This window comes from Mixophyes fleayi, chromosome 4 (assembly GCF_038048845.1).
Source record: "Mixophyes fleayi isolate aMixFle1 chromosome 4, aMixFle1.hap1, whole genome shotgun sequence".
In the NCBI taxonomy this organism is placed as follows: Eukaryota; Metazoa; Chordata; class Amphibia; order Anura; family Limnodynastidae; genus Mixophyes; species Mixophyes fleayi.
This window is the reverse complement of record NC_134405.1, coordinates 30,280,812-30,308,182: the sequence shown is the minus strand read 5'-3', so window position 1 is coordinate 30,308,182 and position 27,371 is coordinate 30,280,812. Positions and strand designations below refer to the sequence as shown.

At 37.7% G+C, this 27,371-nt stretch overlaps 1 protein-coding gene and 1 long non-coding RNA gene across 2 annotated transcripts in view; one reads left to right on the top strand and one right to left on the bottom strand.

Moving 5' to 3' along the window:
* Positions 1-760: 760 nt before the first annotated feature.
* LOC142149736 (uncharacterized) lies at positions 761-4,035 on the bottom strand. The gene is made up of 3 exons (XR_012690882.1): positions 3,948-4,035; positions 1,538-1,646; positions 761-1,116 (listed from the first exon to the last, which is right to left on the bottom strand). It is a non-coding gene; the product is annotated as an uncharacterized LOC142149736 (long non-coding RNA).
* A 7,712-nt stretch (positions 4,036-11,747) lies between these two features.
* Positions 11,748-27,371, top strand: part of LOC142150600 (mucin-3A-like) — a 28,219-nt gene continuing 12,595 nt past the window's right edge. The window contains exons 1-6 of the mRNA XM_075205800.1: positions 11,748-11,853; positions 18,195-18,313; positions 18,410-18,468; positions 21,474-21,610; positions 22,590-22,649; positions 25,914-26,079. Coding sequence (XP_075061901.1) covers positions 11,748-11,853; positions 18,195-18,313; positions 18,410-18,468; positions 21,474-21,610; positions 22,590-22,649; positions 25,914-26,079 — 647 coding nt within the window. The remainder of the gene's footprint in view (positions 11,854-18,194; positions 18,314-18,409; positions 18,469-21,473; positions 21,611-22,589; positions 22,650-25,913; positions 26,080-27,371) is intronic.

Genomic DNA, 27,371 nt, shown 5'->3' with positions numbered 1-27,371 from the left:
GATAACACTATTTATTTCCTTGAATTGTTTTAACTGCTTATATTTCAACTTTTTCTATTACTAGATTATCAAGCATTTTTAATCTTTGTTCCAGATCATTTATGCCTGAATAATTTATAGCAAAAATATCAGTATTTAAGGATACTAATACCTTATTTGCTGATAGAAACTTAGATTAACAGTTGAGCACTGTTAATCTTTTGTGTACAAAGCCTTATCAGCTCACATTTTACATTGAATATGTGTATATTACAGGAGAGGGTGAAGCAGACCAATGAAACATTATGAGCTGCAGAGGTTTGTTACATGGAGGGTGTACAGCAATGTAGTGTAGATATAGTCTGATGCTTTGTCCATGCATTTGGTCATTTCTTATAGACTGATGTGTGGCCATCTTGAAAAAGTGTATTGTCATTATTAATTTTGAAATTAAGAGTTTACATTGTTTGTTAAAGAATAATACATATACACAGGCCTGGCGCTCCCATTAGGCAAGGTTAGGCAATTGCCTAGGGCGCCGGGCTCTGCAGGGCGCCTCGAAATTAAAAAAAAATGACTATGGTCATTTAAAATGGAAATCTACAGGGAGGAGAGGAGGGAAGGGGCTATGAATCTTACCTGCATGAAGCTGCTCTTCTCTGCTCTGTCTTCTCCCCTCCGCTCACTGACAGTGACAGGCCGTGATGATGTCATCATCACGGCCCGACAGTGTCTGTGAGTGGAGGGGAGAAGACAGAGCAGAGAGGAGTAGCTTCATGCAGGTAAGTTAAAGAAAGACATGGGGAGGGGAGTGGAGCGGAGGGGAGCTAAAGGGAGGGAAGCTCAGCGCCAATTTTGACAGAGGGGCGGCGATTTTTAAAGGGGGGGGCGGCGATTTTTAAAGGGGGGGGCGCCGACTTTCACATTGTGCCTAGGGCGCCAAGGACCCTAGCACCGGTGCTGCATATACATTTTTTTAAATACAGTTCAATATTCCCAAGCAAAAATTTCTAGTTGGGCAGGGAGAAAAATTCTATCTCTCCATGGTTTCCTCATCCTGATTGTTAATAATTATTAATAAGTTAATAGCAATGGCGCCGGGTCTGTCTTCTTGTTGTCAATGCCAGAAGGTCAACACTGCAGAGAGAAATGATTTTATTAACGCCAATAAAAAATATCAACATATTGTTAATTTCAGCACACCAAAGTCTCTTGGCCAGAACAAATATGAGTCATTTGCTACAGAAATTAAACTCTAATATTAGATATACTCCACTACCTGAGTATTATTATTACATGTATGGTTATCGTCTATAATGCAGTGATGAACAAACTAGACATAAAAGAGAATAACAAAATAATATAATACAATTATATCTAGCATATCTAAACAGATGCTATTACGCCACTTCCGTTATTAAAAATGTCACATGGGAAAGATCACAAAAAGGGGATTAATAGGTAATAGATGTACTAATGGATGTAGTAGGGGGTAGTGTTTATTTGAACGTGAACACAGTGTCCTAAACCAAGACTAGAAAAAATAAAGATACTTAACTTATTATTGCTGTGGAGCACTGCATGTGGTTTCTTCGTGTCTTGAAGATGAATTTCTTTGGTAATGTTGAGCCAGAACTATGGGTTTGCATTGTTGTTGTAGAGTGGAACTGTAAAAATAATCAAGAAAGAAGTGTGAAGGATTGGAGGAGCTGACTAAAAGTGCAGTAGATGATTATGGATCTCTTTTATTTTAACTCCTCCAATAATTCCCACTTCTTTTTTGAGTTATCCCCTTTTGATTCCTATTTATACTGCTCTTCTATTCTAGCTACCCAAGTTGTCCTTTCTATTGAATTCCAAGAACTTGATCCACCTTAAACCTTTTCGCTCACCACGTAGCCTATTCTCTTTAGCACCATGTTCTTTACTCAACTCATGACTCTAGCTCCACCCAGATTCTAGCAATCCATTTACCCTTATTCTTCCATCTCCATGTCCACAATATACCTATCCTCATTTCTGCACTGCACTTTTAAGACTAATAATTTTTTTCCGCAGCGCTCCAACTTATTGCGTGTCTTATGACTTATCATTTTTCCAACTCTACCCTACAACAATCATACAGACCCACAGCTCAACTCTACATTATCACAGAAATCCATCGTTAAGACGTCAATACATTAATAGTTGTCAAAAGCAGATCAGAACAGTGCAAAAGATAGATAAAAATGGAAAGAAGGAAATAAAAACTCAGAGAGACGTATTTGAATATTGGGGACTGGGTACAGAAGGAGAATTAGAGAGACATAAGAAAGGGGGGATTTAAGGATAAAGTTCCTCAAAAAATAAGAAGTTCGAAAAAGCTTTATATTTTTTTGATTATAAATGTAAATAGATCAATTAAGAATATGAAATGTATATACAGTTAGGGGGTATTCAATGAAGACGGAAGATCGCGGTTAGGCACGGCTGCACACTAAATGTGCAATACGGTACCGCAACATCGTGGATTTCCCTGCAATGGGTAATCCACAATATTGCGGGAATGGGAAGTGTGCAGGTGTGTGTCACCGCAACCTGCCCTCTTACTTGAATATCCCCCTTAGATAGACAATTTCATACATTTTATAGATAGCAGTGAGATTAGGGACAGTCAGCCCATTATAACCTCAGTGTCAGAGAGGACTACAACCACCAGCAGATCAACACCATAAAGCAAGAATTACAGACTTTTCTTTTTGAAGAACAACAGAGGAATGTCACAACAATGATAATGTATTTTACATTAATGCTCCATATATACCCATATTGAAATTTCAGTTTTTAGTGCTCAGGCTGCAGTAATGTCATTCCGGCATTTGTGCACTAGTGAATGTATCCTTAACTTTAGGAACTTGCTACTTATCCACTTTCCTGCGTATATTTTGCAATGGAAAAGACAAGGGTAAAATGTAGTAAGAAATTAAGTTGCAGAGTGCCAGTTAGCGGTCCATATTTTATGTGTAGCGTTTAATTCCTTTTTCGTTTTAGTTTTTAAAGATTACGCCTTTTTAGTTGTAATCCGTTTTACTGGATATTACAAAGAAGTCTCCTATGGATAAAAGTGTATTCAATGCACACAACTGAGCTTATCTGTGTCATATCTATGGGAAATGGAAATAATGTAAACAATTTTGCCTGGTTCATATAATGTCTTAAGTGAAAAACACAGAAGGGAAGAGAGTATTAACCATTGGATATCACCCATGAAAATACTGGGAAACCAAATGGTCACTTTAAATAACAAGGAATAAGAAATGACGAATAACAAAAGTGAATGACATCTGCACATATGTTCTTTGTGAATAAGCACTAAGACTAATTTATTAACCAGTTTTATTTATTCGTTTGTGAAGAAAGATATGGAAAACAATCATTTTAACATCACAATAATTCAAATCACAGTGATTTATCTTGACTGTAGGCGTGCTGGGAGTTGGGAGTGAGGAGACAATAGTCATTTCTATTAGTATCTACTTACTGTAATTGGAACCTGAGGATCCCCCTCTTTAAAAAAGCCCAACAGTGATCAAGCTGGGATTTAATTTGAAAAGTAGCAAGATCATGCAATTTTCACGGAGAGTGCTCATAACATCAACTGCCTCCAATCATGTGGCTCTCGCGTAAAAAAGAGGTTACTGTAAACCAATCCTGAGCATTTACTACAGGCTCTGTATTGTATATTGTAGGGCTAAAAGAGCCATACTCCACCTGAACACTTTACATCTTTTATGGTCAGTCAATTTTTTTAGCAATGCCTGTTTGTGGTTAGTGTTTGTGTTACAATTTTGGTTATATCTCTGTATATATAGATAAAAGCATTTATTAAATAAAGCTTGAACATAACAGTGTTTCTAAATATTGAGACAGATGTATATAAAACTGAGATTACTGCAGCTGTCATTATAGATGCCACAATTCCAACTTACCTTAGATTCTAAATCAGCGACTCACTAATGATTGGGTGATCTTATGGCACTATTTCTGTTGTGCAGACTGGACATATTCACATGGAACCCAAACGTGTCTAAACAATTGTGCTCTTCTATAACTATCTAGGTATATTGTTCGTAAAGGCAGAAATTACATATCTTTATATTATATAGTTGGACATAAATAAATATGTATTCTTTTTGTGTTTACAGGAAGATGTTCAGCTATAGACCTCATTTTTTCAGATCATGTTTCCAAACTGACTGACACATTTACAAAAGGCTTTTATTATAATGCTACTGTATCAATTTCACAAACATTTCCTGTACCTGATATAACACAGGCAGTTTCTGATATAACAACAGCAGAAACATCTCCAGAAAACTTTGCCATGCCGGATGAAACATCTGATGCTAATGACACAACAAAGACAGAAACATATTCAGTCATTGAGATGACACAGGCAGAGCAATCTCCAATAACTTTTACAACACCATCAAAAACGTCACCTGTACCTGATAAAACCCAGAGAAAAACATCTAAAATAGCTGAAACAACACAGGTAGAAACATCTACAATACCTAAAACAACACAGGGAGAGACATATCCAGTAACTGTAACAATAACAGAAGAAGCATCTCCTGTAACTGAAGCAACAATAGAATCTTCTCTTGCACCTGATACAACAAGGGCAGAAACATATCCATTAACTGATACTACAGCAGCAGAAACATCTACAGTAGCTAATACAACACAGGCAGAGGCATATCCAGTACCTGGTACAACAATAAATATAGCTGAAGTAACAACAGAATCTTCTCTTCTACCTGATACAACAAGGGAAGAAACATATCCAGTAACTGATACAAGAACAGAAGAATCATCTCCTGTAACTGAAACAACACCATCAGAAACTTCTCCTTTAATTGATACAACAAAGACATCTCTAGCAACTGACACAACAACATTAAAAGCGTCTTCAGTACCTATTATAACAAAGGCAAAAACATTTCCTGTAACTGAGACAACAGAAGAAGAAGAAGAAGAAGTGTCTTTGGTAACTGATACAACAACAATTTATGTACCTGATACAACACAGGCAGAGACGTATCCAGTAATTAATACAACAACAGAAGAAGCATCTCCTGTAACTGATACAACACCATCAGAAATGTCTTCTTTAATTGATACAACAAAGGCAGAAACATATCCAGTAACTGATAAAACAACAGAAGAAGCATCGCCTGAAACTGAAGCAACAACAGAATCTTCTCATGTAACTGAAACAACAAGAGCAGAAAAATATCCATTAACTGATACAACGGCAGCAGAAACATCTACAGTAGCTAAGACAACACAGGCAGAGACATATCCAGTAACTGATACAACAACAGAAGATGCATCTCCTGTAACTGATACAACACCATCTGAAACATCTACTGTAATTGAAACAACACTGGCAGAGACATATCCAGTAACTGATACAACAACAGAAGATGCATCTCCTGTAACTTATACAACACCATCTGAAACACCTACTGTAATTGAAACAACAAAGGCAGAAACATATCCAGTAACTGATACAACAGCAGCAGAAACATCTACAGTTGCTAAGACAACACAGGCAGAGACATATCCAGTAACTGATACAACAACAGAAGATGAATCTCCTGTAACTTATACAACACCATCTGAAACACCTACTGTAATTGAAACAACAAAGGCAGAAACATATCCAGTAACTGATACAACAGCAGCAGAAACATCTACAGTTGCTAAGACAACACAGGCAGAGACATATCCAGTAACTGATACAACAACAGAAGATGAATCTCCTGTAACTGATACAACACCATCTGAAACGTCTCCTTTACTTGAAACAACAAAGGCAGAAACATATCCAGTAACTGATACAACAGCAGCAGAAACATCTACAATACCTAAGACAAAACAGGCAGAGACATATCCAGTAACTGATACAACAACAGAAGATGCATCTCCTGTAACTGATACAACACCATCTGAAACGTCTCCTTTAATTGAAACAACAAAGGCAGAAACATATCCAGAAACTTATGCAACAGCAGCAGAAACATCTACAGTAGCGAAGACAACACAGACAGAGACATATCCAGTAACTGATACAGCAACAGAAGATGCATATCCTGTAACTGATACAACACCATCTGAAACATCTACTGTAATTGAAACAACAAAGGCAGAAACATATCCAGTAACTGATACAACAGCAGCAGAAACATCTACAGTAGCTAAGACAACAAACGCAGATACATATCCAGTAACTGATACAGCAACAGAAGATGCATCTCCTGTAATTGATACAACACCATCTGAAACATCTACTGTAATTGAAACAACACTGGCAGAGACATATCCAGTAACTGATACAACAACAGAAGATGCATCTCCTGTAACTTATACAACAGCATCTGAAACCTCTTCTTTAATTGAAACAACAAAGGCAGAAATATATCCAGAAACTTATGCAACAGCAGCAGAAACATCTACAATACCTAAGACAAAACAGGCAGAGACATATCCAGTAACTGATACAACAACAGAAGATGCATCTCCTGTAACTGATACAACACCATCTGAAACATCTCTTTTAATTGAAACAACAAAGGCAGAAATATATCCAGAAACTTATGCAACAGCAGCAGAAACATCTACAGTAGCGAAGACAACACAGACAGAGACATATCCAGTAACTGATACAGCAACAGAAGATGCATCTCCTGTAACTGATACAACACCATCTGAAACATCTCCTTTAATTGAAACAACAAAGGCAGAAACATATCCAGAAACTTATGCAACAGCAGCAGAAACATCTACAGTAGCGAAGACAACACAGACAGAGACATATCCAGTAACTGATACAGCAACAGAAGATGCATCTCCTGTAACTGATACAACACCATCTGAAACATCTACTGTAATTGAAACAACAAAGGCAGAAACATATCCAGTAATTGATACAACAGCAGCAGAAACATCTACAGTAGCTAAGACAACACAGGCAGAGACATATCCAGTAACTGATATAACAACAGAAGATGAATCTCCTGTAACTGATACAACAGGATCTGAAACGTCTCCTTTACTTGGAACAACAAAGGCAGAAACATATCCAGAAACTTATGCAACAGCAGCAGAAACATCTACAGTAGCGAAGACAACACAGACAGAGACATATCCAGTAACTGATACAGCAACAGAAGATGCCTCTCCTGTAACTGATACAACACCATCTGAAACGTCTACTGTAATTGAAACAACAAAGGCAGAAACATATCCAGTAGCTGATACAACAGCAGCAGAAACATCTACAGTAGCTAAGACAACACAGGCAGAGACATATCCAGTAACTGATACAACAACAGAAGATGCATCTCCTGTAACTGATACAACACCATCTGAAACATCTCCTTTAATTGAAACAACAAAGGCAGAAACATATCCAGTAACTGATACAACAGCAGCAGAAGCATCTACAGTAGCTAATACAACACAGGCAGAGACATATCCAGTACCTGGTACAACAGCAGAAATAACTGAAGTAACAACAGAATCTTCTCTTGTAATTAATACAACAGCAGTTGAAACATCTCCAGTAACTGATACAAAAACAGGAGAAGTGTCTTCAGTATCTGTTACAACTAAGGCAAAAACATATCCCATAATTAATACAACAGAGGCAGAAGTATCTTTGGTAACTGATACAACATTATTAGAAACTTCTCCTTTAGTTGATACAACAAAGGCAGAGACATACCCAGTACCTGGTACAACAACAGAAGTAACTGAAGTAACAACAGAATTGTCTCATGTACCTGATACAACAGCAGGAGCTGATACAAAATCACAGACAGAGACATCTCCATTAACTGATATAACACGGTCAGAAACTTCTCATTTAATTGATACAACAAAGGCAGAAACATATCCAGTAACTGATACAATATCAGCAGAAACATCTACAGTACCTGTTACAACAAAGGCAAAAACATCTCCCGTAATTGACACAACAGTGGCAGAAACATTTCCTATAAGTGATGTAACACAGGCAGAAACATTTCCTGTAACTAGTATAACAGCAGAAACAACTCCTGTGCCAAAAACATATAGTGTACCTGATACAACACAGACAGTTTCTGATATAACAGCAGAAGAAACATCTCCAGAATATGATATAACACTGGCAGAAACATCTCATGTTACTGATACAACAATGGCAGAAACATATACACTACTTTATACAACACATGTAGTAACATCTCCTATACCTGATGCAACACAGGCAGAAACATCAGCTATGCCTCATGTAACCGTAGCAACATCTCCAGTACATGATACAACAACAGCAGATTCATCTCCTGTAACTGATACAACACAATCAGACACATTTCCAGTACCTGATACAACACAGGCAGAAACATCTAAAATAACTGAAATAACACTGGCAGAAACATCCCCAGTAATTCATACAACACAGACAGAATTATCTTTGATACCAGATACAACAAGAGCAGAAACATCACCTTTACATGACACAACAACAGGAACCATACATTCATCACCCTATACAACACAGGCAGAAGCATTTCCTATAACTGATACAACACTGAAAGAAACATCTCCAGAACCTGATATAACAACAGAAACATTTCCTGTAACCTCTACAACAAGAGCAGCAACATATCCAGTAATATATACAACACAGGCACAAAATACAGCTCTTGTAACTGATACAACAATAGCAGAAACATCTCTGGCAGCTGAAACAACAATAACAGTAGAATATCCTGTAACTGATACAGCAAGAGTAGAAACATCTCCTTTAACTCCTACCACAAGAGTAGAAACATCTCCAGTACCTGACACAACAATTGAAACATTCCCTTTAACTGATAAAACATCAACAATATCTTGTCTAACTGATACAATAGCAGCAGAAACATCTCCAGTACTTGAAACAACACAAACATCTCACATCACTGATACAAGAGCAACAACATCTCCAGAAACTGATATAACAACAACAGAAACATCTCCAGCATCAGATAGAACAATAGAAACATTTCCTCTAACTGATACTACACAGCATAAAACATCTCCAGTAACTGATATAGCATTAGCAGAAACAGCTTCTGTAACTCATACTAGAACAAGGGAAACATTTCCTGTAACTGATACAAAAATAACTGAAACATTTCCAATAACTGATACAACACAGTCACAAACATCTCTGGTAACTGGTGTAACATCAAATGAAACAAATACATCAAGGAATAGAACATCTGCTGTAAGTGTTACAACAAGAGTAGAAACAGTGCCTATAACCAATTCAGGAATGGAAGAAACTTCACTTGTAACTGACACAGAAACAGCTCCCGTAACTGATACTACTGTAGAAATATCAACTGTGACACATGCAACATTTGGGAGTAAAACACCTTATATGACTGACACAAAAACAGTATCATCTGTAACCAAACTGAGTACTGCAAACACTTCATCAGCAACTGATTCAATGGAAACTGAGACAACTACTTCAGCTGATAACAGTGTACCAGAAACATCAGCAACAGATCCTTCTTTTTCTATGACAACTGCAGAAAAAGTTTCTCCAACAACTCATATGGCATCAACAGAAACATACCCGGTGACAACAAAGGACATTAAAACTCTTCCTTTACGAAGCACAGCGGTGGCAGAAACACCAACTGTACTTGATGCAACAAAAGATTCAATGTCAAAAATAACAGCCACAGGAATATTGACAACAGACTCATCCACTACTCCAACAATCAATTCTAGCTCAACAGCAGTTGCACAAATCACCCCGACTCAATTCCCTGGAACACAGACAATTACTGCTTTTATAACAACCCTAGCAGCAACAGTACCTTCAACCACAACCCAAACAAAAACATCATACTTTACTACAACTCCCACTACAACAACGATCACAACTACCCCTACTACAATTACTATTGCCACTACAAATGAACCACGTAAGTAACTGTTTTCTGTTATATTCTCCTTAATATAAAAATCCGGCCCTAGGGAATGAGCTAATTATTACAATTGATATATAATTTGCATATGATATTTTTATACAGTATCTACATTTTACTGCAGAACATTGGTACTCTATACTTTATTACTATGACATTATACCCTATATTATTATATCTTCATGGCGTGTTGTTGGCTTGTAGCCAATTGCTAAAGTCGCTAAAGGTTCTGTTCTAGAACAGCTTTTGAGAAATTGTCTTATACTTATGTGGATGCCTTAAACAAACTGGCATATTTAACATGGGTTCAGAGTGGGCAATGTATTTGGGCCCATAAGTCAAGCAGGTCCTGCATTGTCACCTTGACTTGTGGGCCTGCTGCACCCAGACCGACATAAATAGTCAGACAGTGTTAGCATCAGCAGGATATGGAGAGTCAATTTGTATAGGCAGAGACAGAGTAGGGGGCCAGGATGCTATAACCGCTGCATTGCCTCCTATCTTTACCCCAGTCATAGGTTGGTGGAGCCAAGAGCCTACAACTATTCAATGGCACCTCCCCTGGACTTTAAGAGTATCTCCAAAGCCCCCTATATGACACTGTCATTCTCCTAGACTTGGATAATTAGCTCTTCTGAAAGAGCAACAGTGAAGCACGTTCATGTCAGAGTCAAAAGTCAATAGAGTTTATTACCGCCATCAACAGTATAGAAGCTGGAGCTGGCAATAATATTTTTGCTATTTAATATAATTGTTAAATTCCAGTTGTAATTTCTCCATGTAAAAGTAAACTGTCTTTATCCATTTGTTGGTGTTTTAAAGTACAATAATAAATGTGTTTGTCTTCTATATTCTTTACCCTTCACTGATTCTTTACCGTGTGGGTATTTTGAAATGATATAGAAGCATATTTTGAACTAATTTCATATGCTTTTACATACATTCATCAGGAAGGTAGTTTAAATATTTCACATTGGTGCTGAGATATTTTTGTACTCATAATATATGTTTGTTTGGGTGTCACTATCAGCCAGTAACCTGTTGTCACTGGCTGCTCTTTGTGGTGTTGCTTGACTACCAGCCACTCACCAACTGTGAAGGTGTCACCAGTTGTTTGACTGCCACATTGGCACCTGTAACTGGTTATGCTTCAGCACTTCTTTGCTTGTTACTCTGATGAATTTCTCCTGACTGCTTTTTTGGATCAGGACTGCTGCTATCTGGCAGAGCGCTGAGGCTGGATGCTATGATCCGGTGGTTGTCATTTTCTCAGCTCTCAAATTCCTGACACACCTTACAGCTACTTTAGAATAGTGAAGACTGTAAGAGTGACAAGCACAAAATGTAGAATTACCATGTAACAGGCAGCCAATGTTTCCCCCACATTGAATGACTGGCACATGTAAAATGCGACTTTTACAAATTCCTCCAGGAACATATTACATCACTTCTAGTAGCCACAGTGAAAATTACGGTTTTAAAGCAGAAATGACCGGACCCACCATCTGGATTACATTATACATGCGGCAGGTCCAGACATTGCTGCTTTAAAACCGGCATTTTCATTCTGGCAATTACAAGTGATGTCATTTGTTTCTGGAGAGATTTGTGAAAGTGGCATGTTACATGTGTAGTGCCGGCAGAAATGATGGCCTGCACGTGTGCACTAATATCAGGGAGTGATAAAGCTCTGCTCACAGTGACATCACAGAGACAAGGGAGAGAGGGAAAAGTGACAGTTAGGTGAGAGGAATGACTTTAAACTGGCAGTTGAAGAGTGGAAGCTGGTTCCTGTCTGCAATGAAACCTGTGAGCCGGTCAGAGAAGAACCCTGTGATGTTGTCAGCAGAAAAGCCCTGTGAGTCTCTGGAAAAAAATCAGCCCAGGAGGAAAAAGCCGGGAGGGACAGAAGAGTATCAGCTCTGATAGGAGGGAGAGCCCAGTCAGACTTATCAACTAAAGAGTATCAGCTCTGATAGGATGGAGAGCCCGGTCAGACTTATCAACTAAATAGTATCAGCTCTGATAGGATGGAGAGCCCGGTCAGACTTATCAACTAAAGAGTATCAGCTCTGATAGGAGGGAGAGCCCGGTCAGACTTATCAACTAAAGAGTATCAGCTCTGATAGGAGGGAGAGCCCAGACTTAGAACAAAGTGGTGACAAGAAACACCTGAAAGAAATTGGCTAGTGAGGCACTCCTGTCCCTTCTCTATAAATAAAAGAAACTTTATTGGCATAATATTAAAAATTACATACAGGTATCGAAAGAGCGGCGAAATATTAAAAAAAGGTATTATGTGATAAAGTATAGAAATAAGTGAAATAAAAGAACCCTTCGGAGAAGCCGGTAAATTAGTGAGTATCTTTGGTAGACAGAGAAGAGTCTTTAATATCCACTCTTATTCTGTATCACAATAGGTTCATATATACTCGAATGTGTTGTGTTAATCATAGGTTCACATCATACATTAGCTGCGCCAAGTATATAAGTGCATAAACCATTCAACTTCAGGGAGGTTTGCCGGATATTGGCCTAGGGGTCAAATAGCAAGCATTTAATTAACATAAAATAATGTATATAACCACTTTAATTGTGTCAGATACGAGTGTATAGGTTCACTAGACCCACTGGATGTCCAACCAATTAGGTAGATATGTAAGATACTCTAGACAGGTATGCCTGTTCAAATAATATTGGTAAGTGAGATCCCTCTCAGCATAATTATATTATAGAATTATCAAGTAAATAGGTAGAGGGTCCTAAATCATCTACTGTTCTGCCTACTGTAGGCAGAACGGGAAGCACTAGAGCGATAAGTACAGTTAATAATAACCAGACTTTCTGGATTTATATACCCACATGTTATTAAAGTATACCATATCAGAAACGCCATATGAACAGGCGTGAAATAAGGATTATAACAATTGGTACAATTATAAGTAACCAGACTATCTGGATCAATATAATGATCGCAATGGATTATTTCATCCATACATATGGGATATAAGTACTCTATAGGTTAAAGATGCCATATCAATGGGTATGATATCTTACCACATACTCTTACTTAGATGATTTAGGACCCTCTACCTATTTACTTGATAATTCTATAATATAATTATGCTGAGAGGGATCTCATTTACCAATATTATTTGAACAGGCATACCTGTCTAGAGTATCTTACATATCTACCTAATTGGTTGGACATCCAGTGGGTCTAGTGAACCTATACACTCGTATCTGACACAATTAAAGTGGTTATATACATTATTTTATGTTAATTAAATGCTTGCTATTTGACCCCTAGGCCAATATCCGGCAAAACTCCCTGAAGTTGTATGGTTTATGCACTTATATACTTGGCGCAGCTAATGTATGATGTGAACCTATGATTATCACATCACATTCAAGTATATATGAACCTATTGTGATACAGAATAAGAGTGGATATTAAAGACTCTTCTCTGTCTACCATAGATACTCACTAATTTACCGGCTTCTCTGAAGGGTTCTTTTATTTCACTTATTTCTATACTTTATCACATATTCCCTTTTTTAATATTTCGCCGCTCTTTCGATACCTGTATGTAATTTTTAATATTATGCCAATAAATTTTCTTTTATTTATAGAGAAGGGACAGGAGTGCCTCACTAGCCAATTTCTTTCAGGTGTTTCTTGTCACCACTTTGTTCTAAGTTATACTGCTTAGTTGGCGAGAGCACCCCCTCATAACAAACCTCTTTATATTTTCGGGGTGGATTACATGAGGATGTCCCGGCCTTAGAGCGGAATGAACTTCTCTCTCTCCAGGAGGGAGAGCCCAGTCAGACTTTTCAACTCAACCCTGTCTGCCAGAATAAAGACAAACCAGAGATTGAGCTTCTTGAAAGTGTAATGGATACTACAGAGTGTCACCATTAAAAGAGATTTAGATTTGTAAAGCTAAGGAAACTGACACTAGTGACTTTATTCTGGAGCCTTTTCTACCATAGTCTACTGTTTCTGGGATAGAGTAGTGAAGAGACATTTGACATTAATTTCGTCATAAGACCTCTTAACTGCATTTTATTGCTAAATATGCATATATTGATGTATAACATGTTAAGTCAGTGGATATGTGTTGAATTTAGAATGTGCTATTGCTAGACATTATTACAGTTAGGGAATAATTGCAAGTAAGCATTTAAGGTAGAGGTACCTCTTGGCTAGGGAAAGAGAGGTTAAGGTATTGCATTGATGTGAATGAGTTCTCTGTAGAGCACTGCGGAATTAGTGGCGCTATATAAATAAACGATGATGATGATTCTTGTACATTTACCATATTTCACCTGTTTGAAAGGGATTCTTTGAAAATACAGTTTTTATAAGAGATATTCTATTTTGGTATATATAAGGTCTAATCAGACATGAAAATCCTTTGAGAACACGGGCCCAATCATTAAAAGTGCTGGCAGGACTTTCAAAGACCAATTTGCCTATTGCTGTCTCTTACTGTGTGTGCCTATGGTTTTGTTAGTAGGGGCGGAGGGTTCCTCGGTCTCCCTCTGGCGTTGCCACCCAACAAAGAGCCTACTGCACTCAGACCAAGGTGGAGGCACTGCGCTGACTGAGAATAGAAGTAAAGGAAACACCACAGGTCACAATACACTTTACATAGACACCCAGCTGATCTACTGGAATGGGGGTGCTACACATGTGTGGGTCATTCAGTGTGGGGGAAATAGGGACTGTCTGTTGTCTGTTAGAAGACAAGTCTACATTTTGTGCTTGTCGTTCATATAGTCTTCGCTATTATAGCATCGCTGTAAGGTGTGTCGGGATTTTAAGAGCTGAGAAAATCAACCACACCTTTATGCTCAATGCAGGAAAGCAGTAAAATAATTACAATGTTAACTATGCTGCTCTCAAGAACAATGCAAAAATTTAGTGCTGATGAAGTTTATTGCTCCATAACTTTTACAGGAGCTTTAATAAACCACTTAAAGTTAGTGATGTTAGACAACATCATAAAATGTAAAGAACTTGTACAGAAGTATACAATCTAGGAAAATTACTTGTTCATGTACATCCACCTAGATTATTAACCTTGAAGAACTAAACAACATTGCTGTATGCTATACTGAATATAATACATAGCTGGTCTGCTGTCACTGTAAGATGTCAAATGAAAAATAACAAAACAGAACATTAAATATTTCAAAATTGCTTTAAAATTCTCTTCCTCAGTAAAATGTCAGAATGGAGGTTTCTATGATCAAAATAAATGCATATGTCCAGAATTGTTCTACGGGTCCCTGTGTGAGTCCATCATAGACAGATCTCCACCAGGTAAGCTTCTAAATTATTGACTAAACTTGACTATGCACAGGTCTCATCCAACAGTAAGTCATAAATGTGAGGATTAAGTGATTTAGAGAAAATAATCAAATATTTTATGAGGAACCTATCTATTAAGTGCTGGATTACTGGAAGATTAAGGAACATAAAGTTTGATTGCATGATAAATACTCCAGACTATAGGAAAGGGTATTTTCTTGATATAGTATGTGAGTTTCTTGATAATGTGAGCAGTGACCCCTATTTCTGGAAGTAGACATGACTACACCCACAGTAGATGAATTGTCAAGAGAAGAAAATGGGTCAGGAACGCTTGGTCCTGATATGTAATACATTTGAGGGTGTGTGATAGGATTTTTGAGTAGCTAAGAGAGGTATCCCATTGCTTTTCTTCTGGTATAGAATGTAGAGCATGGATTAGTCAAATGAAACAGAAAGTGAAAAAGTAGTAGGCTTAAGGCTGTCTACATGGAATTAAGGGACATGAAGATATTTCATAAGATTGTGCAGTTGTACAATATAAAATGTGTATAACTTATTGGACTGAATATTAAAATGTTGATGATGGCATTCCTAGAGATTAATGACTTTGGTTGGTGGCACAATCATAGCAATATGTAATAAGGCCAAAAGTAACTGTAAGGAAGAGAACAAACAGGGTAATTTAAAGACAATATTTAAAGTTTTGGAATAGTCTTTGTTGTAGCAACTGCAAAGACAGAGTTCATGGAGAAATGCAGAGGTAACTAAGAACAAGAACTTTGTCAATTATCTGGAAAAGAGGGTCCTTTAAATAAAGTTGAGGAAGAGTCTCAGAATTTAAATAGATGTAAAACAAGGTATAGTTATCACAGACAGCAAGGTTTTGGAGATGGCTTGCTCTGGGTGAATAAGAACTGAGGAACGTAAGACTCCTCAGTGAGATGTTTAGCTAGAATGAAGAAACATGGAATCATTGAGTAAAAAACAATGGAGAGTACTGGCAGATGAAGTCCAACTAGGAAACAGTGCTTCAACTAATATTATTAAATGGTTTAATATCAGAAATGCAAAATAGCGAGAGTATGGAAAGAGGCAACATTTATATGATATAAGATAAAGAGAATGTAAATCAAATGCAAAAAGATATGATGATAAATAAATAAATAAGGTGGTTTATAAGCGAGGAGCAGTTGCAATCGGGATTGGTGTAAGGTGTTTCTCAAGAAGATTCCCAATTAGGAACTGCAGTGATTGTAGCAGCATGCTAGACTGATCAGTGTTGACTAGATTAAATAAAAGAGACTCTTAGGGCTAGATTTACTAAGCTGCGGGTTTGAAAAAGTGGGGATGTTGCTTATAGCAACCAATCAGATTCTAGCTTTCATTTATTTAGTACCTTCTGCAAAATGATAGCTAGAATCTGATTGGTTGCTATAGGCAACATCCCCACTTTTTCAAACCCGCAGCTTAGTAAATCTAGCCCTTAGTGGCTGCACAATGTGGGAAGTAAAGTAGATAGAAGAAACAGATAGTAATTAAAGACAACTTGGCAAAGAGATTTTTATTAAAAAGTGTGTAGTAACTGACTATCATGTTAAATCAGACAAACAATGGGCTTAAGACTGATCTGCTTGAATTGAATTCTAGCGCTGTCCAGATTGTAATTAGCACAAGGAATGCACAAAGGCCTGCACCTGTGGTGTAGACTAAAGGAATCTGAGTTGTCTTATGCAAGATTAGTAAGAGGTGTGGCTAAAACAAGTATGAATTAATACATGAAATGAGGATGAACATGAGGAATAATAAATTTTACAATTAAATTAAATTAAAAGAAAAATTAATCAGAAAGGTCATATGATGAAATATAGAGCAATATTGAAAGTCTGAAAGTTCAAAAATGAATGATGGGGCAGGGATATCAAATGAAATAGAGGAGGTTGGAATCAAATGAAGGCTAGACAATGGAATATTGAAATAAATTAAAGAAAAAGAGCCTGCCAAAAATAATCAGAGTTCTTTATTTTGCGAGGGAAATCAAAGATAGAAAATTGATTTTTGATAGCTGATTTCACTTCTGCAGACGTTATGTATCGTGGCATGGTACAAAACTCCTTTGCTTTAATTGAAAACGAAAACAGATAGCCAGGGCAGTAGGTGTGATTAGTAAAGCTGGGGAAATGGCATATAAGAAACAATAAACGGAATGACAGTGGATGAATTGATACTCAGTACTCGAATCCGCAAAGTTCCGGTGGGCTCAGTTCTTGGAGAACCGAGCCTGAGCATCTCTATTACTGATGAATTGATACTGATAGCTTATATATCAGGATGAACCCATATCTTAGGATATTAACTGTTTATGCTGATCCAAAGACATGAATAAGGAGGGGCAGACAGGGGATATTTAAAAGCCTGTCCCATCCTACAAATGCAGGCTAATTAGGTTTCTTGCAGGAACAATCAAATTTGGGAACACAGTTCACATATCTGTCAGTATTCAGAAATAGGCAAGTGCTGTGTTGAATCCTACCTATAAACAGGCCGGGTTATTGTGTTCAGAACTCATTATAGTAGGAAAGGGTATTCTCTCTCAGCACTTTTCTCTTTCGTACTGTGAATACCCAATGTAATTCTGCAATGTAAAATGTGTTCTCAAAATTTGCTTATTTCTACAATGCAGTTGAGTTTTGCATACAGTAATGTAGAAATTTAGGTGTAAGAAATGCAGTCACTAATATTGAACAAAGACGCAAAAGGTTCATGCGTCTGAGTACAGTATATGCTGGTACTGAATCCAGCTGATGTAGAGAGACTTGTCTCTGTTTTACTTGATAGTTTTCTTATAAATACAATGGAGTGACTTTTTTTACCTATAGTCAAGGCAATTAACACCTCCTTGGAAGTGCAGCTAAAAATCAATAAGGAATATTCGGAAAGTCTGAATGACACCAAAACTCCGGAATATAAGGAATTTGAATTGGAGTTTAAAACAGAGGTGAGAAATCAGATCTTATTCTCATGCCACATGCTTTTTATATAATAATTCACTATCCATAATATCTGCCCTCTGCTCCTTTCTTTCTCTGTACAGATGAGCTCAGTATATTCTAATGTCCCTGGCTACAAGGATGTGGAAATATTATCTATCAGGTGAGTGTCTGGGCAATGTTTACTGGAGGACAACAAGAGCTTCACGGATAGTGTGTTTGTATGTTAGGGAATTTAGACAGTAAGCCCCAATGGGGCAGGGACTGATGTGAATGGGTTCTCTGTACAGCGCTGCGGAATCAGTGGCGCTATGTAAATAAATGATGATGATGATGATGATAGTTCTGCCATTAAGACCTAGCCTAATAATATAAGCTTTGCCAGATGGTAGTCTTTACTCTATTCTTCTCTCTGGTCACTGTGAGAATATGGGGAAGTCAAGTGGACATATTTTACATATAGCGCTATAGTTGCAACCACTAGTGAACCTGACATTCTATTATCACATCTAAAATCAAAGCAATATACAATTCCCATAACACCACTGTTGACAACAGAAGACACAAAGCTGTATAAAAAGTTGTAAAAGTTATGTAAAGTTTCATGCACTTCTTTTTAAAAGTGTAAAATTAATACATTTATCACCCATTAAACATGAAATATGTTTTTTCTGTTGCTGAAGTGTGTATTAACTATGAGATCCTTAAATGGATCAATATTAAGAGGAAGTTGAACATACCAGAGGACAACACAACTCGCTTCATTGGCATTAATAGGTACTTTTAGAGTAAGTAATTTAGCAGTGCCCTTTTGGCTTCTGGCCCTGATACATTACTGGTGCACACTATTAGGTTCTCAATCCTAAAATATTTTTCTTTGGTGAAATATTCTTTATGTGTAATTCATGCATAATGAGCTGTAATTTTAACTCCATCCTGAAAATGAACGTTTGTAACAATTTTTGTCACCAAATTACTTCTCAGTTACATTTACTATGATTCTGTAAATATTGCTAAGATTTGTTGTTTATAATGCAAATTTCCTCCAACTAACAAAGCTGGCAAATTTTATGTTTGACAAAAAAGGCCCATTATAACTTTAAAGGTTATTCAAAAAAATTCAACAAAGAATGTTTGATATTAGCAACAATTTGAAATCTTTCAAAGGTCTTTCTTCAGCACAAGTGGAAAATCCAGTGCTGAATTCAATATTTTTGTGTTATCTGTATTAGGTCATTAAAGTACCCTTTTCTGATAGATTTAATTAATATTATTGAATTTTTTGTGCACTGAACTATCTGACCAGTTTATGAACAAAAACAAGGAGGCTGTGTGGGCAGCATGGTGGCTTAGTGGTTAGCACTTCTGGATCACTGCACTGGGTTCATGACTTTGATTCCCGACCAAGGTCTTAACTGTGTGGAGTTTGTATGTTCTCCCCGAGTTTGCGTGGGTTTCCTCCGGGTGTTCCGGTTTCCTCCCATACTCCAAAAACATAGTGGTAAGTTAATTGGCTGCTATTAAATTGCCGTTAGTCTCTCTCGGTCTGTGTGTAATTTAGGGGATTTAGATTGTAAGCTCCAATGGGGCAGGGACTGATGTGAATGAGTTCTCTGTGCAGTGCTTCGAAATTAGTTGCGCTATATAAATAAAGAGATGATGATGATGATGATAAAGATGAAGCTAATCGTTATTATCAGCTTTACCAGCCCCCTTTCCCTTAAAGTTGCCAATATTTAGCAGTCCCCAGATCTTATGCACATAACTGCAGCTGCTCATTAATACCAACACTCCAATAGCAACAATCGAACAACAGGGACAGACAAACTCAAACTCAAAATAAAAAACATGCTAAACTAAAAAAAAGAAAAAGAAAAAACAGGAATGCAACAGAGGTACCAAGTAAGCACATAGGGCCTGATTCATCTTCGGACTTAAGTCACTTTACGAGCCATATCTTCCATGAAATAGCCCTGCACATGCTCAGAAATGGACCTTACACCAATCAACGCAAGTGCACGCAATTCATATCTGAATGCAAATGACACTTACTACTGCCTATGGCTTGAAGGGTGGAGTTGGAGAGCGAAAGTGTGGGTGAACATAAACACTGTTCAGTAAGAGCGCGCCAACGAAGATGTGGCCGATTCAGGTTCTGCATTTCTCTAAATCTTATATTATTCTTTAAAATTTACACCCTCTATTTAGCTCAGTCCTTTTGGTTCCACTGAGTAGTGAGGCCCGGTATTCCTATAGTGTGATTTCTTATTTATTAATTTATTAATTTCTTATTTATTAATGACCTATTTTGTTTTTACTATTAGAACTTTATGCTGCTTATGATATTCTTAAAGTGGCTTTCTACTATGATTTTTGCCTACATGGCTTATTATATACTCATGCAGCATAATATTTACTCATATAACTTCCTTCAGTAACTCTAAGACCCTTTTTGGAGCTTTTATCTCTAATTTATATCATAGATTCATATTATAAGCTAAAAAACAAAGTTTTATAAGGCATATATTTCCAGTATTTCATTCCCATGCATTAAAAACCAGCCAGCTCAGTATAACATTCATTTGACTGCTGCTTGCAGCCATTTTATAACATTCATTTCATTGCTGCTTGCAGCAACCTTATGACTGTAACAACCCCTCTGGTGTTGTTGTTGTTGGTGCCTCCCAGTGACTGAGTATTTGGCTTAGCACTGGGACCCAGAGGAGACACACTTCTCTCACCTTCTACCGTGCCTCCCTGCTCACATCACATGCCTATACTCTCCCCCTTCCCCATTTCACACCCTAGACCCAGCACACAGAGACATTAACATAACAAACCTAAACTATGAACCTACTCTAGTTATTTATAGTTGAACAAATAAATGTTTTACTTAAATTTGATGCTTCCAGTATAACTGTCTCCCATGCCGGTTCTCCTTATTGCATGTTCCTCTTTTTTAATCTGAGCTTTTTATTACCCTTTTGTACAAGCTGTGATGATCTCTACACTTTACTTCCCACATTATACATTCTATAAATATAATTTCTTTGAGTGCATAGAAAACCATTTTAGCCTATTTTGCCCATGCACAAATTTAGGTTTCAGGATTGCATGAATCCCGTTTATAGGACTGTTTATAAATGACTCTCTGTATGTCTGTTACAGAAAAGGCAGTATTGTTGTAGATCATAAAGTTATTGCAGAGGTGGAGATAAAGGAAGATATTAATGTGACCGAGGAATATAAAACGATCTTGGAACAGGTGAAGATAGATCTGACGGCAGAAAAAGACAACTGCACTGGTAAATTTTCTGTGGCATATAATGTTGTGCTGTGTTAAAATGTCCTTTCTGCTTATGGTACATTTGCATTCATGAAAAAGTTCTGCTATAGTAACTAATTAGTGTTAGTATGGAGTGTTACACTCTGTCTCCTGTGTTTCCCTGGTGGTCTAGCGGGGCAGGAAGTGGGGTAGTGATGCAGCTATCCGCATGACGCTACTGCGCATGCGCGGACTAGAAGTTTGGTTCTCTTCTGATGTATGTGTGAGAGAAGGCACAGTCACTAGTAGGTTTATATGTGTGCTCGGAGGCATCATACAAGTGACCTGAGGCTATTACTTAAACGGAACCTGTCCATAACGTTCCTGCACAGAGGTACAGTATAACAAACGCTTACACCCTGCATATATGTATATGAAGAATACTGCTCAGTATACAAACCTGCATAAGACTGTTGTCTGATTGCTGCTACAGCTATTAAACATGTGAGTACTTGCATTACTATCACTGTTACAAGTGTTTAATAAACCAACAACTTGCTTAAGTTTAACCGTGTGTGGCCTAACATTCATATCCAACACTGCTGACACCTTTTAAAGACACCAAAAAGGTTCTGCCAACAATTAGCACCTATGTTCTCTTGAGTCTGGATCTTTAGTGGGGCAGACATATAATGTTATCTCTATGTGCCAGACATCGCATACTATGTCACATACCTGAGGTTATCAGGTTTAAATCGCCTAGCGGAAATACAGTAGCTTTTGCTAAATAGTCAGTTCCAGTTCAAACCACTGACACTGGACAGATAACAGAGTTTTAGCGGTTGCACGTAAACATTGAGACTTGCAAGTAAAATGTTGCAGCAAGAGAGTGTAGTTTGCACATTTATCTAACAGAAAGTTCACAGAGTTGGACTTTATCTTTTATCATCCTAATAATTCTGTACACCCAACATACAAGTCATACAATTATTTTCATTGCCCACTTCTTCTTTTTACAGGCAAACTGTGTATTGCTGACATTTTAGAATTGAAACAGGTAGAACCTCCAAGTATAAATGGTGAGTAAGAGAACACACAATAGATCATTGGGTGACATTGCATTTAGGAGTAAAATTTGCACTAAACAAACCTATTATATATTGAGTTAATTGTCTTACTTGCATTATTCAGGCACAAGGTAATTGCTGATTGGTTGTAGTGGCTAAAACTTTGCATCAAACTGAATCGGAGTAAATGAGCCATATTGATCTCACTACATTCACTTTATTAGATATTGAGCAAATTTAATTGTGTGGTGGAACAGGTCACTGCACGGAGGTGCTAGGTTCCTGCAATACAATATTCAAGTATTCAGGTTATTCACTTTTTCTTAATCATTCCATGGAATGCTATTCAGCAGTGTAAATGGGCTCTATGGCGCTGCTTGGGTTAAAGTAGACGTCATGACAGATAGCCAAACAGTAGAGCAAAAAGTGTTGATAGGATGTTTACACTAGTTAGAAACAGAGATTATGTTGAAATATCAAACTGTGGCAAAACAAGGAAATGGCGATATAGAAATATAATAAGGGATTGTGTAACATCCTCATCATCCTATCATTGTCATCAGCTATTTATATAGCGCCACTAATTCCGCAGCGCTGTACAGAGAACTCACTCACATCAGTCCCTGCCCCATTGGGGCTTACAGTCTAAATTCCCTAACACACACACACACACACAGAGAGCAGGGTCAATTTTGATAGCAGCCAATTAACCTACTAGTATGTTTTAGGAGTGTGGGAGGAAAGTGGAGCATCGAGAGAAAACCAATGCAAACACGGGGAGAACATACAAACTTCACAGAGAGAAGGCCATGGTCAGGAATCAAACTCATGACCCCAGTGCTGTGATCCAGAAGTGCTAACCACTAAGCCACCGTGCTGCCCATATGCATCACACCCCAATCCGAAATGAAAAAAAAACCCACAATGACATATGCTAAATTGCAATCATAATAGAAGAAAGATTTTTACCATTATCAGATGCACATTTATGAATTTCTAACACGTCAACAATGACAACAGATTCAGGGAAGGAAAGAGGCACAGTCTAACATCATCCACTTTAAATCTCACTTGAATGAAGGACGGTGAAATTCAGGAACATGAGATGCAGACAATAAAACTACTCAGGTAGATATTTCATGTGGCCACCTACAACTTCAACTGGTGAATTATATTAATGTTGTACACCCACTAATGCTTGCACAAGATTGAGTGGCATATATCCAGATCCTGCTCTTTGGTCAGCCCAGTGGATGAAAAATTGCCTCACTCTGACTTCAACTGTTGCCTCCTTTAACTTTCTGGCCCTTTATTATCTTTTCTGTTGGTGATGGAAACTGTGGGTGAAGTCTGTAGTGTCTCTAGACTGGGCCTGCTTCACCACCTGGTGTGATGCTGGACAGGTAAGTAGTTCACCCTCCACCGATGTACACAGGATAGGTGTTGACTGTGCTTCCCAGACCTGGAGAACTCTTTAGCAATGTATAGGTGTCAAGGCAGGAGCCTTTCTCAATAGCACAACAGGATGCATCCTTCACCAATATCACAGTCAGCTTTCTGGTCTGCTCTGTCCCACTGAGGCATTGCAGATGAGGCTAGGGACAATCTTAATGTAACGCAGTGTTCAGTGAAGCTGTGATGTCCAAGGATCACTGCCTATGCTATGATGCACACTGAAGTTTAACAGGGCCTTCCTTTTGCCGCTAGACAATCATACATTGTTTCATACACTGGCTGAGTTTGCATGGCTTATGATGAGAGGAATACCAGGAATTTCCTGCTCCAATACTACATAAATAAAGACTAATATAATTTCTATTGCTGCTGGAAAAACATTTAACAATTCTTTGGCGCACCATTCATTTAAATTGGCCCATTCATTACAATTGGGTTTCTACATCTTGCAAACATTCTGTGGAGAGCCATTTATTTAAATGGGCCCATTCATTTCAGTGGGGTTTCTACATGTAACAAACACCAGGTTTAAATGAATAGGCCATTGAGATGGATTGGAAAAACTATGTGCCTGATTCATTAAGGAACTTAGGCAAGAATTTGAGAAAGTTTTCTTATTTAAGGTTTCTGGACAGAACCATGTTGCAATGCAAGGGGTGTACATTAGATTATTATTTTGCACATTATTTAAATACTGGCTGTTTTTTCATATAGCACATAAATTATTTCTGATTTCTTAGAGAGTCTTAGTCAATTTAAACTTAATGAAAAAATGATTGTAGATTTCCCCTCTGCCTGCGAGTATGTTGTTTTTTAATGCGCCCCTATCATAATCAATATTGTTCTCTCTACTGTGAAATATAAGGTATGAGAAGTCACTTAGGAGTTTTATAATGCTCAGTAGGGTAAGAAATATATCCTTAACTTTGCTGACTAGTGATGTCAGAGTGTGACAATAATATTAATGTAATTCACAATGGTGTTTATTTTAGAACATAACTCACAATACAAGTGTAGGATGTAGCTACCTCTCTTATTTGTAAGGGTGCAATCTGTTCTCTCAAAACCCCACCACCGACCTTGCCCACCCCTACCTCTCCTGTCAATTCTGCCATGATCATACACAAGTGATCAGAGTGCTCCATCTGTTTCTTTGAGCCACTAGCATTTATTACCCTGAACTGTTGTGGAGGAGAAAGTGAGCTCCTATCAGCCAGTAATAGCAGAAGCGGCATAGGGTGCATAGGAGGTGAGTGAGTAAACACTTTACAGCAGGGAATAGGCTCTCTATTCTATACTAGCCACCAAGGAATAGACTTGCTGGGAATGAGCTCTGCATTGTGCAATATCCTACAAGCTTTGTGTTGTGCATTAATCATCAGTGATGGGCTCTGAGTTACTCTGTGATTACTAGGGAATGGATTCTGTATTATGTTATAATGATAAATTAGGCCCCCTTGCAAGGAGGGGGTATATTTTGTCTACTTCTACTTGGGTGCCAAGACATTTGGTTCCATTACTGATAATTCATGATGCTAGAGTGAAGGACAACTATATAGTACTCCTCCATCCTTAGTTATTGTAGTCAAAGATTACACTGCTAACAATACACCAGGGGTTATCCTAAAAGTTTACTAACCACCCTTGCACCCAGAACCACTCACCATGCGAAATATAAGTCATTGAGGAGCTCCATAACTTTTATAAATACACTCTAGACCCTTGAGTTTTTATAGGGTCACATAACTAATATCCTTACATTTATAGTTATAGGTGCATTATCCCATATATAGTTTCTTCAATTGTTTTTCATTTCCTCAGATTTATGTGAAACAAGAATCCCAGAAGGCTTCAGAAGATTTTACTCGCCTCTACTCACTTCTGAGGGCCTGACCTGTGTATCTTTCTGTGAACCAAAATCCTCCAAATATGAGAACTGCAACGGGGGTAAATGTGAAATACAGCAACATATTGGTCCAAAGTGCTTGTGAGTACTCAATCTTCTGTTATGTAGATAACAAATTTCAGATGAAATAAGCAATTATAGAAAAACACTTAATGGATACCGTAAAAAATGGACACTTGGTATAACACTGAACTCAAACTATTCCAAGGTAGAAAAAGAAGAGTATAGCCAAAAAAAGTGCAACTTCATGTAAACACAGCTACCTTTACACAAAACACTTACCCACACCTAGAAAAATAGACACATAGAATTTGATGGCAGAGAAGAACCACTTGACCCATCTAGTCTGCCCATTTGTTAACCTATGGTAAACTTCAACCCTATTTGATCCTTAGTTCTTTGCAAGCATATCCATATGTCTATCCCAAGCATGTTTAAATTGCTCTACTGCATTAGTCTCTACCACCTCATACCACAACCCACCCAGGCCTCACAGGTGCTGAGAATGATTGTACACCTAGAATAAATTCTGCTAGAATAGAATTATGATGTAGTGGATATAAATGGATATAAACAGGACTTGGTTGAATGAATATCATTGGCCAGATGTAGAGTTGGACCTACGTTTGTTTGTTCAATGTAAAAAATGCATTTCCATATTGTGCGTGCAGTCAATAAAATGTTTATGGCCATATCCATATGCATATAGAGAGGCGGAAAGGGGCAGGGAAAGGCTGGGTAAGCATAGGCAGTGTATAGTAAAGATGTGTTCTTGCAAATGGACCCAAGTCTGACCTGGATACATATGTACATGCTCCTGTCAGGTGCCATATCTCCTGTGGCAGTTATCTGGCTGTTGAAACGCTCTGCGCTGTTGATGATGAACATCAACATGGCTGTTTGCAATGTAAAATAAAAGGTTTAAATCAAATTTATTTTATAAATAAAACTAACTGCCCCCCCCCCCCCCTTTCAAAGTGCTTTCCTCACCTGCTCGCATAGCTTGTTAACTCGCAGCACTTTTGCAGGGATAACAAGTGTGAAGTGGATAGAGTTTCATCATGCTCTATGCATTCACCAGCATTTAACAATGTATGCTGAGTTTTTTTTGTGAACGGAAAACAGCTGTGTTCTTTTCCCCCCATGAACTGTTATATATCGGAGGATATTTGGAGGCTATGACAATGTAGGGTCCTTAAGAGTAGATAAATGTATAGAAAAGTGAATCCGTAAAAAATTGACTTGGGTTTGTTATAAGCCACGTAGCATAAATGATTGTACTGTAACTCAGATAACCTTTACATTTTTAAATCTAAAAGGGACTGAAAATTCATTTAGGAACTACAGGGATTACAACAAAATATTGAAATTGG